At 38.9% G+C, this 13,781-nt stretch overlaps 1 protein-coding gene across 3 annotated transcripts in view; it reads right to left on the bottom strand.

The window, feature by feature from the left end:
* Positions 1 to 13,781, bottom strand: part of DNAH11 (dynein axonemal heavy chain 11) — a 295,301-nt gene that overhangs the window by 160,737 nt on the left and 120,783 nt on the right. For all 3 annotated transcript variants that reach the window (XM_070615891.1, XM_070615892.1, XM_070615893.1), the window contains exons 36-42: positions 11,565 to 11,703; positions 8,422 to 8,514; positions 6,944 to 7,138; positions 5,688 to 5,765; positions 3,440 to 3,572; positions 1,391 to 1,518; positions 280 to 428 (exon numbers count right to left, since the gene is read on the bottom strand). In XM_070615891.1, the coding sequence (XP_070471992.1) occupies positions 280 to 428; positions 1,391 to 1,518; positions 3,440 to 3,572; positions 5,688 to 5,765; positions 6,944 to 7,138; positions 8,422 to 8,514; positions 11,565 to 11,703 (915 nt within the window). The remainder of the gene's footprint in view (positions 1 to 279; positions 429 to 1,390; positions 1,519 to 3,439; positions 3,573 to 5,687; positions 5,766 to 6,943; positions 7,139 to 8,421; positions 8,515 to 11,564; positions 11,704 to 13,781) is intronic.

The following is a 13,781-nucleotide window of genomic DNA, read 5'->3' as shown; positions in this document are numbered from 1 at the left end:
GACAATTACTCTATGATTCCATTTATAAGAGCTACATAGAGTAGCCAAATTCACAGAGTAGAAAGGGGCTGGTGGCAGGGAGGACTGGGGAGTCATGATTTAATGGGTACAGGGCTTCAATGTGCGAAGATGAAAAAAGTCATGGAGACAAATGGTAGTGATGGTTTTAGAACAATGTGAATGTGCTAAATGCCACTGAACTGTATACTTAAAAATGTTTAAAACGGTAGATTTTGTATTATGTATATTTATCACAATTTAAAAAAAAGCAATACTCACGGATTCCAGCCCAAATCTTGTGGGTTCACATACAGAATACCAGCTCTGGAAACAGTGGCCGGGGTTGCTGTTCTTAAGTGATGAATCTCAAAGAGCAGCCTCATGGAGGGAGTGAGGGCTACGCGCTCATTGCTGGCCAAGGTCAGCACCTGGACAGAGCAGCACAGCATAAAGGAGGCCCTGTCACTCGGGAGCAACCATAACAACACAGTCCTTCGCCCAGGAGAAGTGCCAAAGGCTCTGAGCTCACTGTCCCCAGTTAGAAGTGCAGTGTGAATAAAGATCTCAGTTCATCCCCTGGGGAGCTCACTGACCCTTAAGGAAGAAACTCCCCAACGTGGACTCATTCACGCCAACCTTTAAATAACTGTGGTAATTATTACTAAAAATAAGACATTTGTTCTAAGAGTTGATTACATGAAAAGGCCTGAATACCATAAAAATAAAACTTGTTTTAGAATCTGAAATACCACAATTATCAGTTGTCCCATACAAACTGATGCAAGTATTAAAGATCTCTATGTTTTATGATGAACAATGTCTTGGTTCAGAAAACAGTAATTACTGTTAATTTAAGGAAGTTACTACTTCTGTAGCAATGACGATTACTGATTTCTTTCCTGACTCTAATGATAGACCCTGTGTTGTTTAAATGGTGTCTCACACATCTGTACGTCACCTTTTGTTTTTGTTTTTGCTGGGAATGGCGGATTAACCACGGCAAAATGCTTACGAATGCAGTATATGCATTCTGTATCCATAGGAACTACTTAATGTCAATAGTGAAATTTTACCAATTAAAGGACACAAACTTGTTCTTTTATTATCCAAGTATTTCATACTTGATCAAAGACAAGCTGTAACCATTTATGCCTAGCTCTTAGAAAACGGTAAACCGTGTATGAACTAAATACTTGGCTACCTATCTAACTCTCTTCAAAGGTGGTTAAATTTACAGAGACAAGAAAAATTTATTCCTTTAAATTCTCTAACAGGGAAATTAAGACAACAATCAGGAAAGTGCCACTTATCAAAATAGTCAACAAGTGAATGGCACTCTTAATACACTCCAGGCATTATGTTTAAGGTTTAGCACTGAGGTATTACTCACCTTGTTATCATCCATGACAGTATTTAGTGACTCAATCCACATGGGATCAATATCTCCATCCAGGACTATCCATTTTGGTCCATCATGCATAAGATTTGCTTGTTCTCGTAGAACGGATGAGAAGAGACCTATGAATTCAGAGTGACAATCCTAATATATATTGGAGTTGAGTGGTGTTTATTTCCAAAATAAATTTGTATTATTTCTACGGGAAGCTCTTTTATTAAGTAAATAAATTTGCTGCCTCTTTCTGGTGGTCAATGAGTAATACCTTTTGAGCTATACTTGGGCTCCAGACCAATGGCAAGTTTCTCTTTCATGAGAAAGTTCCTTAACTTCTCTGACCGAGCTTCCCCAAATGTCAAATGAAGATGATAGTATGTTCCTTGAAGAACAGTTGTGGAGATTTATAGAAGGCAATGTACATGAAATTCAAAACTTACACCAAATTAAGATATTATTCTTTTTCATGCCCATATGTTCAGTATCTACTTCAGGCCAAGTATTAGTTTATTTCACCTTTCTCCATTTTTCTATAATAATATCCAAGGGACATAATTCTAAAGCTAGAATGTTTGAGAAATGTGGTCATTGGCTTTATATTATCATTACTTAAGATCTATAGATAAAAACATTTAAAATCCAAAGTCCTTTTTGCCATTACTACATATGTAAGAATTGTGTGTCTTACACAGCGTATTTAATAGTTGCTGATTCTTCAAACGCTGGTATATAATACTATGGTGAGAAAAACTGTTGCAATGTATGCATGTGGAAGGTTTTGTTTCCACTGTGAAGTATTTTGTGTAGAGTATTTTATGGTAGAACCCGCCACAAGGCTTCATAAAGAAGCCAGCTACTTTTTCTAATGGTCACTGATTTGAGTAGCTTCCATAGACTTTCAGCATAAACTGATATTATTCCCTTCCTGCCACAGTCCTAAAAAAGAGTCAATTTTGATTGTCACACAAATTAAGGATACAGTGTATTCATGATAAGAGGACGGAGAATGACAAGGTGTGCTTCTATAGAGAGGATCATCAGGGACGTCTTCTCTGATGTGACATTTGACCAGACACTTCAACAACATAAGGGAGCAAGCCACGCAGACATCTGTGGGGCTGCAGATGGCAGGAACATCAAGTGCAAAGGCCCGTGATGGGAGGATGCTCAGCATGTTCAAGGAAGAACAAGGAGGCCAGAGTGTATGGATGATAGCAAGTGAAGGGCAGAGCACAAGAAATGAGGTCAGAGATGGGGAAGCGGAATATAATCACACTGAACCTTGCAGGTCTTGGATGAAGGCTGGATTCTAAGGGTAATGGAACCCACTCAAAATCGCAGAGGACTAACATTTTGAAGAGCGCCCTCTGTCTGCTGTATGGAAAATGAACGGCAGGGAGACCAGTGATGAGGATGCTGCAATAGGACAGGCAAGAGGTAATGGTGGCTTGGACTAAGGTGGTAGCTGCCAAGAAGGCGAGAAGTACTGGAATACAGTATATACTTTACAGGTAAAGCCTATAGGATTTGCTGTGAGGTTGAATGTAGGGCTTGAAAGGGAGAAAGGACTCAGGGATGACACCAAGCTAGTACATTTACTGAAATGGGAAGTAAGAACAGATTTTAACAAAGGCATCTGCTTGTCTGTAAATACTTTCGGGCAAGAAACATGTCCCATTGACTTTTGTCCCCGGCACCTAGAATAGTGCCCACCTGAAACTCAGTCAGTGTCTTGTATTAGGTACTGTTTCCCGAGGCGTTCATGTGGAATTCTTTCCTGGTTTACAAGGAACCCTGACATAATTGATGTGGGATAAAACACCCAGCTCTGAGCATGAACCTACTGAATGCAAATTGACCACTTATTCAAATCTAGTTTTAATTTATAGGTTATAGATGCTGTTGTGAGCTGCTCTATTTCCAATAACGCCAACACATAAACAGTAAATCTGCAACTATGACTAAAATTGGCTTGAACTGAGAAATGGTTTTCTGGATGAAAAAGAGAGAAATTTTTAGCATGTCAAAAGGGGAAATACTACTTGCCATCTTTCCATTCTCGGGTGGCATGATGTATGAAACCAAAGAGTTCATCTGTTGTCACAGCTTTAGGGTTTAAGTCATTCCACACAGGTTTTTGTTTCATGTTAACATATGTTCGGTTCAGTGTTCTCAAAATCTGAAGGGAAGAAGGAAAGAAGCTACAAAAATTACTACTAATGTAAGCCAAACAGAAAGCAAAAGATTTCCAAAGGATGCTTTTATTCATTACATGTTCCTAGATATTCTGTGTTAAGATTGAGAATGGAAATAAATTTACATATGTACATTTTTATTACCATCTTGAAACATTTAATCCTACAATCCCTTAGGATCAGTTCATCTGATTCCTTGAACAATGTAGACTAGAGAAAGTCACTCTATCACTTGAGATTTTTAACCATGTGTGCATGAAGGACTATATGTAAATAAGTGCTCCTGCTCGTGTTATTAAAATCAACTCTGCTGTATATTTAGATTGTCCTTAAAATTTAGCCTGCACCAGAATGGCTTAGAGGGTGTTAACAACACAGATCACTGGGCCCCGTCCCGGAGTTTCTAATTCAGTAAGTCTAGGGTAAGACTGATAATTTTGTTTCTAATAGGATCCCAGGGGATGCCTGTGATGCTGGTCTGGATGTGCTTTAAGAGCAATAGTTCTCAACAGGAGATTGTCTTGACTGGAGGAAGAGGGCGTGCTACTGGGCATTCAGTGGGCAGAGGCCAGGGATGCTGCTAACATCCTACAAGGCACAGGACAGGCCCTACAATAAAGAGTTATCTGGTCCAGAATGTCAATAGTGCTGAAGCTGAGAAACCTTGATCTAGATAATTGAGGAAAAGAAGCCTTGAGGATAAGAATTACAAGATAGGTGCTTAATACAGTATATGTCTGTATAATTGACACCTTAAATCAAGTATCTGCCCTGACTATCCTTTTTGCTTTCTCTGAAAACCCCTGGCTCTTATTTTAGATATTTATCACCTAACCTACTCACAGGAGTTCTGAAGGACTGATAAACAGTTGCCAAATACTCTGGAATAATAAGTTCCTAAATAACATGGCCCTGAGCTTTGGTGCTCTACTTACATCAGCTTAAGTAAAGGTTGAATAGAACAGAATCAGTGAAGACTACATGAAAGAAATTGAATGCCTTAGGAATATTAAGCTTATATTTTTAGAAACCATTAATCTACTGGAAATTACAGAATTTAATTTTATCCTTCCTTGAACCATGCCCCACATTTGAAACTTACTCTAACAAAATAATTACAGGTCTATCAGTTATCTACTTTAATATTTCAATTATTACATTTTTCACTAGAAAAAATCCTATACAGGGCCTCTCTTTACAATTGTTCCACTTTGGGTTCTGATCTAAATACTGGCAAGTTCTATATACACCCATGCTCTAAAGTCTCATATGCCCACTCTGATTATTTTTAGTCATTGGCTACTAAACATGTTTATACCCAAGCACCCTGAATTAAAATGCATGCAGTTCTGCATACACCGTCTGCCAACCAAGAAAATAAGTATGTTGCCAGGACTGTCAGTAAGACCAAACAAAACCAAGCAGTGAACTAAAAATGGGGATAATAATACCCATAGCACGTCATTGTGCAGAATAAATCACACAGAATGCACCTAGCACAGCACATAATGGTACCTCAAAAATGTGGGGTTTTGTTCCCTCCCTTTCAAGTTTTGTTTTGGCCCTAAAGAGGCCTATATGTCTGAGGGAGTATTGAAGAAAAATATTTGGCTTTTTCTTAATGATATGGAGAGGAGAATCTAGGATAACTTGGAAAAGATAAGAAAATGGTTTTCATAAATGTGGGTAGGGCCAATCCAATCCTGCATGCCAAGTGTCTTATTCTAGAGTTTCTGAATATGTTTACTTTGGATAACAGAATTCAGGTATAGTTCTATTATTGAAAGGTGCATAAAATAGGATGGCACACATCTAACTGCATGAATAGGATGCTAAATATCCCATATGGGAAGTCCAATCTTCATCTCAGCTTACTTTTCCTATTTGAATGCAATCTTTTATTTGTTACTCTCTCCTTGTGCCCAATATAAAGAAAAATAGTGTCAACTGATTAAAGAGCAATATTAGAGTCTCAAATTCTAACGCAAAATTATGGTGGACTTCACTGAAGGCAACTCTTGATTACAACTGAAAACAGGCCAAAAAAAAAAAAAAAAATTTTTGCTCCTTCCATGGCTGAAAGCTAACAGGCAATTTACCTTACTCTTTCCTGTGCCTGCATTTCCAACCACGAAGACGGAGTGCCGTACGGCCAACAGCTCCTCAAGCTGGACAACCTGCAGAACAAACAGCCCGTCACTGGTTTCCTTTAATGAGTTTGTGATTTAAAAAAAACCAACAAGGGGCCAGCCCGATGGCACAGTGGTTAAGTTCACATGCTCTGCTTAGGCGGCCCGGGGTTTGCTGGTTCAGATCCTGGGTGCAGACTTATGTACCGCTTATCAACCACGCTGTGGCAGACGTCCCACATATAAAGTAGAGGAAGATGGGCATAGATGTTAGCTCAGAGCCAGTCTTCCTCAGCAAAAAGAGGAGGATTGGCAGCAGATGTTAGCTCAGGGCCAGGGCCCCTCTTTCTCAGCAAAAGAGGAGGATTGGTGGCAGATGTTAGCTCAGGGGTAATCTTCCTCAAAAAACAAAACAAAACAAAACTCTACCCATTTTTTCCCCAATTCTCTCTTTACAACCCAAGTCAGGCCCCACTGACATTATATTCCAGGGAAGTTTAAACAGATGAGAAGTGCACACTATAGTTTCTCCGGGATCTCCCAACTCCGAGCATGGAAGTGAGAATGAAGGAAGACCATTACCCAGTGAATCAGTGACACAGGCAGCAGTGCAGCACAGTAGTACTTGGTACATGGCAGGGACTGCTTACAAAATCAACGACTCCTCGTGAAGTACGGGACAAAAGAGTAGATGGCCAATCAACATCTACAACTCAGTAGCGACTTCTCTAAAACATCTAAAATAGATGCTCTATATGTACTTCAATGTTCCTATAATCGCCACACCCAAATTGAGCATGCATATGCACAAGCCTCTGATAAATCAGATGACGTCATGCATACACATTTCTCCTCCATTAAAAGCATGTACTAATGACTTTACTTCCCACTTTCTCTCAAATGGAGAGAAAAGAGAGCAAAATTAATTTTGGGTGCATGTCACCAAGAAGAACTAAGAAGTTCTATAAACTAATGAAAAGTATGCTTATATTTAAAACCATGACTTAAGCATATCTGGGTTTCCACCTTCTCAAAGAATGGGACTACAAAGTAATTATTTATATGGCCTTTAGTAAAGACCGCCATCTGAGAATGCTTTAAAGCATGTATTAAGATCATATAAAGTCAGTGTAATCTGTAAGTTCATGTTCTGGTTCAGGAGCAATTAGACAGTTACTCTCACTGCATATCCCAAGGGCTGCCATGACAGTACGTGCTCCTTTTACTTTGAGGACGAAGCTCTCCTCGGGCTGCAGGTGGAGCTCCAGGGTGGACTGCCTGACCATCTGCTCAAAGTGTGGTGCCCTCCTCCGTGGAACACCCAGGGCTGGGAACAGGTCACTGACCAGGCCCAAAAACACAGGGACATCGTCGGTCACTATTTTAGGCATATTGAAGTCCCTTAATGCTCTCATGAGAACCTAGAAAGGAGAATAGAAAATACTTTATAAAAAAGCCAAGACAGGGTCTTACAAACACCTACACAGCTGAAGCGGTTATCTTTAATCCTCCTGTCTGAAGCATGCGATATAGACACTGCTCTTTATTAGGGTGGCACTCTATCTATTGGAGGTGAAATGCTTACGAATTCACATATCAGAACACGAGAAGGTTCTGCTGACACCAGGGACAAACCTGAGACTAAAGTCAGCAAGGAGGCCCTGATCCTTCCCCGCCAGTTATCTGCTTAGCTCTGGAGGGACGGTCTGAGGCCCTGCTCTCCTTGATCCTCCAGCTCCAGGATGTCAATTAACCAGGCTCATGAGATCACTTTACTCGCAGTACTCTGAGAAGCTCAGAATGGTAAACTCAACCATTTGAAATTGGGATTTGCTCTATATTGGCTGAAAACCAAAGAGGGTTTTAGATTTAAAAGCATTAACTTGAACGTCAGGGTGACTCTTACAGAAACAGGTAAGCATTCCAACAATAACAACATAGCAGGAGAAAAAATAAATGCAAGAAAATCCTCACCCAATAGTGAATTGTGACTGAGAGGAAGAGAGAGAAAAATTGGAAAAGTAGAAAATAACATAAGAAATATTCTTTAATATGAAAAAAACCTCCTAGGAACAGATTCATTTTTTTTTTCAACTTCTCTAGTCATACTGCAGGTATAGATACTGCTGTATACCCATCACTCTCACTACTGACTTAATAGAAAAAACACACAATGTGGCTGTTACCGTTTCTTCCCAGGAGGGAGAGTAGAAATTTCCTAGCAGCTCTAAATAACCAACCAAGCATTGCAGTGCTGTTAGGCAGTTGTCCTTCTGTGCCATTCTGCATGCCCATCTCACATCCTGTGAAACGGACATACTTTCTTCCACTACCTTATGTTTTCACTGACTTTTTCAAGATTAATAGCCCAACTCAATCAGATTTCCTAAATGTTCCTTAGAGAAAATCAAACAGTAATTACTGAATTATTTGATTACAACTGCCAAAATACTTTTTGTGGCTGATATTTCAAAAGCACTTATAAAATCACATTTTCTTTCCTAGATTCATATCCTTTACTCAAGAATACTTGTGATCTTTTTATAACATAAGAAATGCCAGTCCTCAAAATATCCTACTTTAAAAATGATGTTACATTTTTTAAAAGTCATACCGTGCACACCCCACCACCCAGGTATATACGTTCTTTCACGTGAAGCCGTTAAGTTACAAACTCAAGAAAACTATACGAGCACTGCAGTACCTGGTCTTCAGGTCTGTTTTTATCTCCTCGTTTCAGGGAGCCAGCTACAACCAAGACAGATTTAATAGCACGAAGTCCCCAGTCATAATGATCCTAAAATCAAAACACAGGTATATTTTCCCAAAAGTGTTATGAAGGAATAAGACTCTCATGCCAGAAGTAAAAGCCAAAAGCTAAAAGAAAAGAGTTCACATAAATACATGCTTTAATGATGGAAAGTAATAATTTCCTCTCCTCTTGGAAACTGTGAAAACCATGTCCCTTCAGCATCCTCCTGCTTCTTTCGCCTGGTTCTCTACATCTGTCCGCAAATCTCTTCTTTCCACAGCATTTAGTTGCGGTATTTGCCCAAGGCTCCATTGGCCACTCTTGCTCTTCTCTCTCAATAAACGTGCTAACTCAGGAGATCAACTACTTTGATGTTCTCAAACCACAAGCACATTCTTCCAGTAGTACACTGACAGCCCTGCCATTCCACCTGCTCCCAGCCTGCCATGTCTAATTGCCCTAATTATCTACCTCGTAATCACTCAGATGCTCCAGCCCTGATGTTGGCACTTAATGCAGTCTAATCTGTATTATTAAAATTCAGTGATAAACCAGTACCTCTGAGACCTCCACATTATCCCCGAGGAATTCCTTTCCCAGGCTCTGAGCTCCTGGAGGACAGAGCCCATCTCTACTCACTTCTGTCTTCTAGGCCCTAGCATGGTGCACTACGTGGGGTAGGTGCTCAGGAAAGGAGGACTCAATTAACTGGCTGATTACATATAATCAGCCTTTTCTCCTTTGCCTTCCATCTACAATCCACATAGTAACAGCTCTTCTCTCAAATGTCTCTTAGCTGTGCCTGTAGGAAAGTCACTTAATCTTTCCAAGCCTTAGTACCATCATCTATAAAAAGGCAGATAAAAGGATCTACCCACTTTCTAAGGTTGTTGTAGGAATAAAATAGCTAATCCTTTGTGGGCAGTGAAATACTATATGCACGTATAAATATGCCCTTCAATCCATTAGCAGATAATGAAATCAATTTAGTAGGTCTTGACCATCATTTTGTCAGTAATGAAATAGCATACAACTGGGGGCTGGCCTGGTGGTGCAGCGGTTAAGTTCTCATGTTCTGCTTCAGCAGCCCAGGGTTTGCCCGTTCGGATTCTGGGTGCGGACCTACACACCACTTGTCAAGCCACACTGTGGCAGGTGTCCCCCAATAAAGTAGACGAAGGTGGGCATGGATGCTAGCTCAGGGCCAGTCTTCCTCAGCAAAAATAAGAGGATTGGTGGTGGATGTTAGCTCAGGGCTAATCGTCCTCAAAAAAAAAAAAAAAAAAAAAGAAAAGAAACAGAGCAGAAGAACGAAAAATACCAGAGTATACTGCAAACGTTAAGAGTAAGAAGTGTTTGGTGAAAATTTTTGTTTCAGTTGTGCGTGTGTGTGTGCGTGCCCCTGTGTATGTGTACTGCGTCTCAACAGAAAAAACATTTTTTACCGTGGGTCATGGTAAAAATCATTTGAAAGCCACTGATATAGGAGTAGACTGGGGCTGGAGGAGAGAAGGAGAGGCGGGGGAAGAATCAGAGTTCAGAGGGCAGCGAGATTGGAGACGGGCTAAGAACTGAACTCAAATCTTGTTCCCACCACTTGTTAGCTGTGGACTTTGGGTGGGTTACTTTACTCAGTTTCCTCATCTGTAAAATGGAGCTAATAACACCAAATTCATAGATTTCTTGGAAAGATTAAAAAAAATAACACATGGTACCTGTTCAATAAATATTGGTTCCCTTCTTCCTCAAAACTACGATAATCTTTTCATCTTCTATTTTCTTCTAATTTTTATTCCATGTAAATGGGATCTCCTAAGTTCTTTGAAGTCAGAAATCTGAGAGTTTATTTCATTTGCTCTGAGTCTTACCCTCTTCATCATCAGCAGCAATAAATATATTAGTTGAATACAGTAGATGCTCACGAAATGTTTAAATATTACTACTGGAAATGGATATGGTTGCAACTCCATTTTTCCTGGAGTCAATGACATTTTTTTCTTCTGATTTTTTCCCACTATGAAAGTATATGGGCTTATTAAAATATATATATAATAAAGAATAAGGAGAAAAATAAAAATTACTCACAATTTATTATCCAGAGACAAATGGTAGAAATCACATTGTATTTTCCAGTCACTTTATACGTATACAAAACACACAGTATAACATAAAACATATGCAAATTGTGTATCACATTCACAATTTGGTATGCTGGGCTTTGCATACAACACTGTCATAAATATTTTTCCATATTACTAAATTTGATATGATTTCCCAGCAGAATGTAAATTCAGTTACTAAAATGACAACATGAATTTCTCTGAGTCCAAATTTCACCCCAACAATGGGTAATTTAAAATAAGTATGTCTGGCAGTACAGATAACTGTGTGGTTGTAACTGTGGTATTTTAATACTTTCATCCTGGTACAGCTGCAAAATAATGTCACCAGGAACTAACGAAAGGTCATCAAAGGGACCAAAGTTGAAAGTGGCCACAAAGCTGATTTAAAAATACTGATGTTGAAACATATGTAATTTTTGTGGCAGATCAGTAACTTCAATGAAACCTCCAGAAGCTAATGACTGGAGAATAGAGAACGTGTAAGTTTGACCCATTTCAGACACCAGGGAATTGCACAGCAAAAGTTAAAAAGCCAACTCTACCTTCAAATAAAGGATTACAACAAACGAGAAAATTTCAATTTAACATTTCCTGAGGTGTTCTCCAGAAAATCAGCTTTACCTGACTCTTATGAACACTCCTGCCTTCTCTCCCTAGAAAATACTATTTTCACCAAGAAAGGGAGGCATCATACAACTCCATTCATAATTATAGCATTGGTAAAGTTTAAAGAAAATCACATTGATAAAAACTGCATTAAGTACAAATTAAACAGGAGACCTAAGATGCCTCAAGTTTAATTTCAGAAAAAAATTAAGAATTGTAAAATACAGATTTTAAATACTTTATGGAAAACATAAAATTATTCTTAAATGTCTAACTGTAATTTGAATGATAAATTACCCAGCATCTGTATTTCAAAAGCTGTTTTAATGGGATGTAAAAACCAAGGAAAAGTAACAAAAGACTCACCTGCTTGGAGAGGAGCTCCCTGCAGAGCGTGTACAACGTAATGAACTTCCGGGCCAATGAGCGCGCGTCCACAAAACCTTCAGCAACTAACATGATTTCGCAGATTAGCTCGATGTCAGGGGCCACCATGGCACAGGGTCTGAGATGTATATGAAATTTAGTTTTAAAACATGATAAGGTAATAAGTACAAATTGCTGAAAACAACTGATTAATTTGTACCAACATTTTAGCCATTCCCAAGCAGGTCACAATTACCTCTGTCAATCACAGCCAACAAAACCCTTCACTTCAACTAAAAAATGTCCTTTAGTTATGACACATAGAAAATGATGGAAAGTCTGAAAATGGCAGAAGCATGGGTGTAGGAGTTTAAGGGGAGTCTGTGGGTGTGTTCAGTAGACCAGTGTAAGCTGTCATTGCAGAAAGATGTCTTGTGCTAGAGTCCAGTCTTTACCTGTGGCCACTGCTGTGCTGGTAAATGGATAACAACCAGCTCTCTAAAAAATAGAATTAGCTGATTTCCATGGAATAAATACTTCTACTATGGCTGATTTCAATCTACCAACACAACACAACTAAACGTGGAACTGGGAAGAGCTGAGCAGTAGCACACCATAATAGACATAAATAACCTAAGAGTATAAATATTCATAAAATAGAGTAAATTAATTAGGATGTCATGAGTTTTGACTATTTATCACCTGTTTTTAATATAATTTATTTAATCCAAAGTTCATATAATTTAGCTTTTATTAGTGGCTGTGCTTAACAAACCCTTGCAAAATGCATAAAAATTTAACCACTAGCTCTTTGAGCTCATACAAGCCATCTCTAGCACACCACTGCCTGATGCCAACTTGCACAGACTTTCAAGATGCTAATTTACAAAAACATAGGTTTCAAAGCCCCTTCTTTTTGGAGAGGGACTTTCAATAAGACCTCCCTAAAGACAACTGCCATTAACAGCAACACTTGAAAAAGTTCCATGCAAGTGAAGTCAACTGAAGTCCACTTCCACCTCATTGATTAAGTCTATCTAATATCTAAGGGGTAATAATATCAATCCTACACAAACTCTTAAGAAAATAGAGAAGAAGGGAACGTTTGCCAACTTATTCCATGAGGTTAGCATTACGCTGATGCCAAAACCGGATGAAGATATTATAAAAAAAGACACTGCAAACCAATATCCTTCATGGCGTAGATTTAAAAATCCTTAACAAAATAGTAGCATTTTGAATCCAGCGATACTCTCCTGCCCAAGTGCAGTTTGTCCCAGGAACACAACATTGAAGAATTGTTTAGCATTTGAAAAATCAATATAGTTCAGCACATTAACAGAAAAAAAGGAGAAAACCCATATGAAAATGACAAAACAACATTTCCAGAAGAAAAGATAGTTGAAAATTTTTACAACCTGAGGCTGGTCAAACTTTCTTAACTAGGGTAGAAAAAAAACCCATAAAACAAATTGATAAATTGTATTTCATCAAATTTAAAACTTCTATCTTTGATGGAAACCACTAAGAAAATGAAAAGGTAGGGGCCAGCCCAGTGGCGTAGTGGTTAAGTTCACACGCTCTGCTTCAGCGGCCCGAGGTTCACAGGTTCAGATCCTGGGCACAGACCTAGTGCCACTCATCAAGCCAAGCTGTGGCGGCATCCCACATAAAGTAAAGGATTATTGGCAAAGATGTTAGCTCAGCAACAATCTTCCTCAAGCAAAAGGAGGAATATTGGCAACTGGTGTTAGCTCAGAGCCAATCTTCCTAACGCACGCACACACAAGAAAGAAAATTAAAAGGCACTGCCACAAATTAAGAGGAAAATACTTGCAACGTATCCATTTAACAAAGGAATTGTATACAGAATACAGCACTTCTCAAAAGATGGCACAGGAATGGCCAGTAAGTTATGTGAAATGATATTCCACATCATTAGCCCTCATGGAAATATAAACTAAACTCCCAATGACATACCACTACGTATCTATTAGATTCGCTAAAACTGAAAAGACTGATAATACTAAGTTTTGACAAGAACGTAGAGCAAGTGGAATTCTCCAACATTGATGGCGAGGGTGTAAAAGGTACAACCATCTTGGAAATCAGATTGGTAGATTCTAATAAAGTCAAGCAAGTATTTGCCACATGACTTAGCGATTCAATTTATCCAAAAGAAAACACATGTTCACACAAAGACTGTACATGAATGTT

This window comes from Equus przewalskii, chromosome 4 (genome assembly GCF_037783145.1).
Source record: "Equus przewalskii isolate Varuska chromosome 4, EquPr2, whole genome shotgun sequence".
Lineage (NCBI taxonomy): Eukaryota > Metazoa > Chordata > Mammalia > Perissodactyla > Equidae > Equus > Equus przewalskii.
The sequence above is the reverse complement of the archived record's forward strand: the minus strand, read 5'-3'. Positions and strand labels throughout refer to the sequence as shown.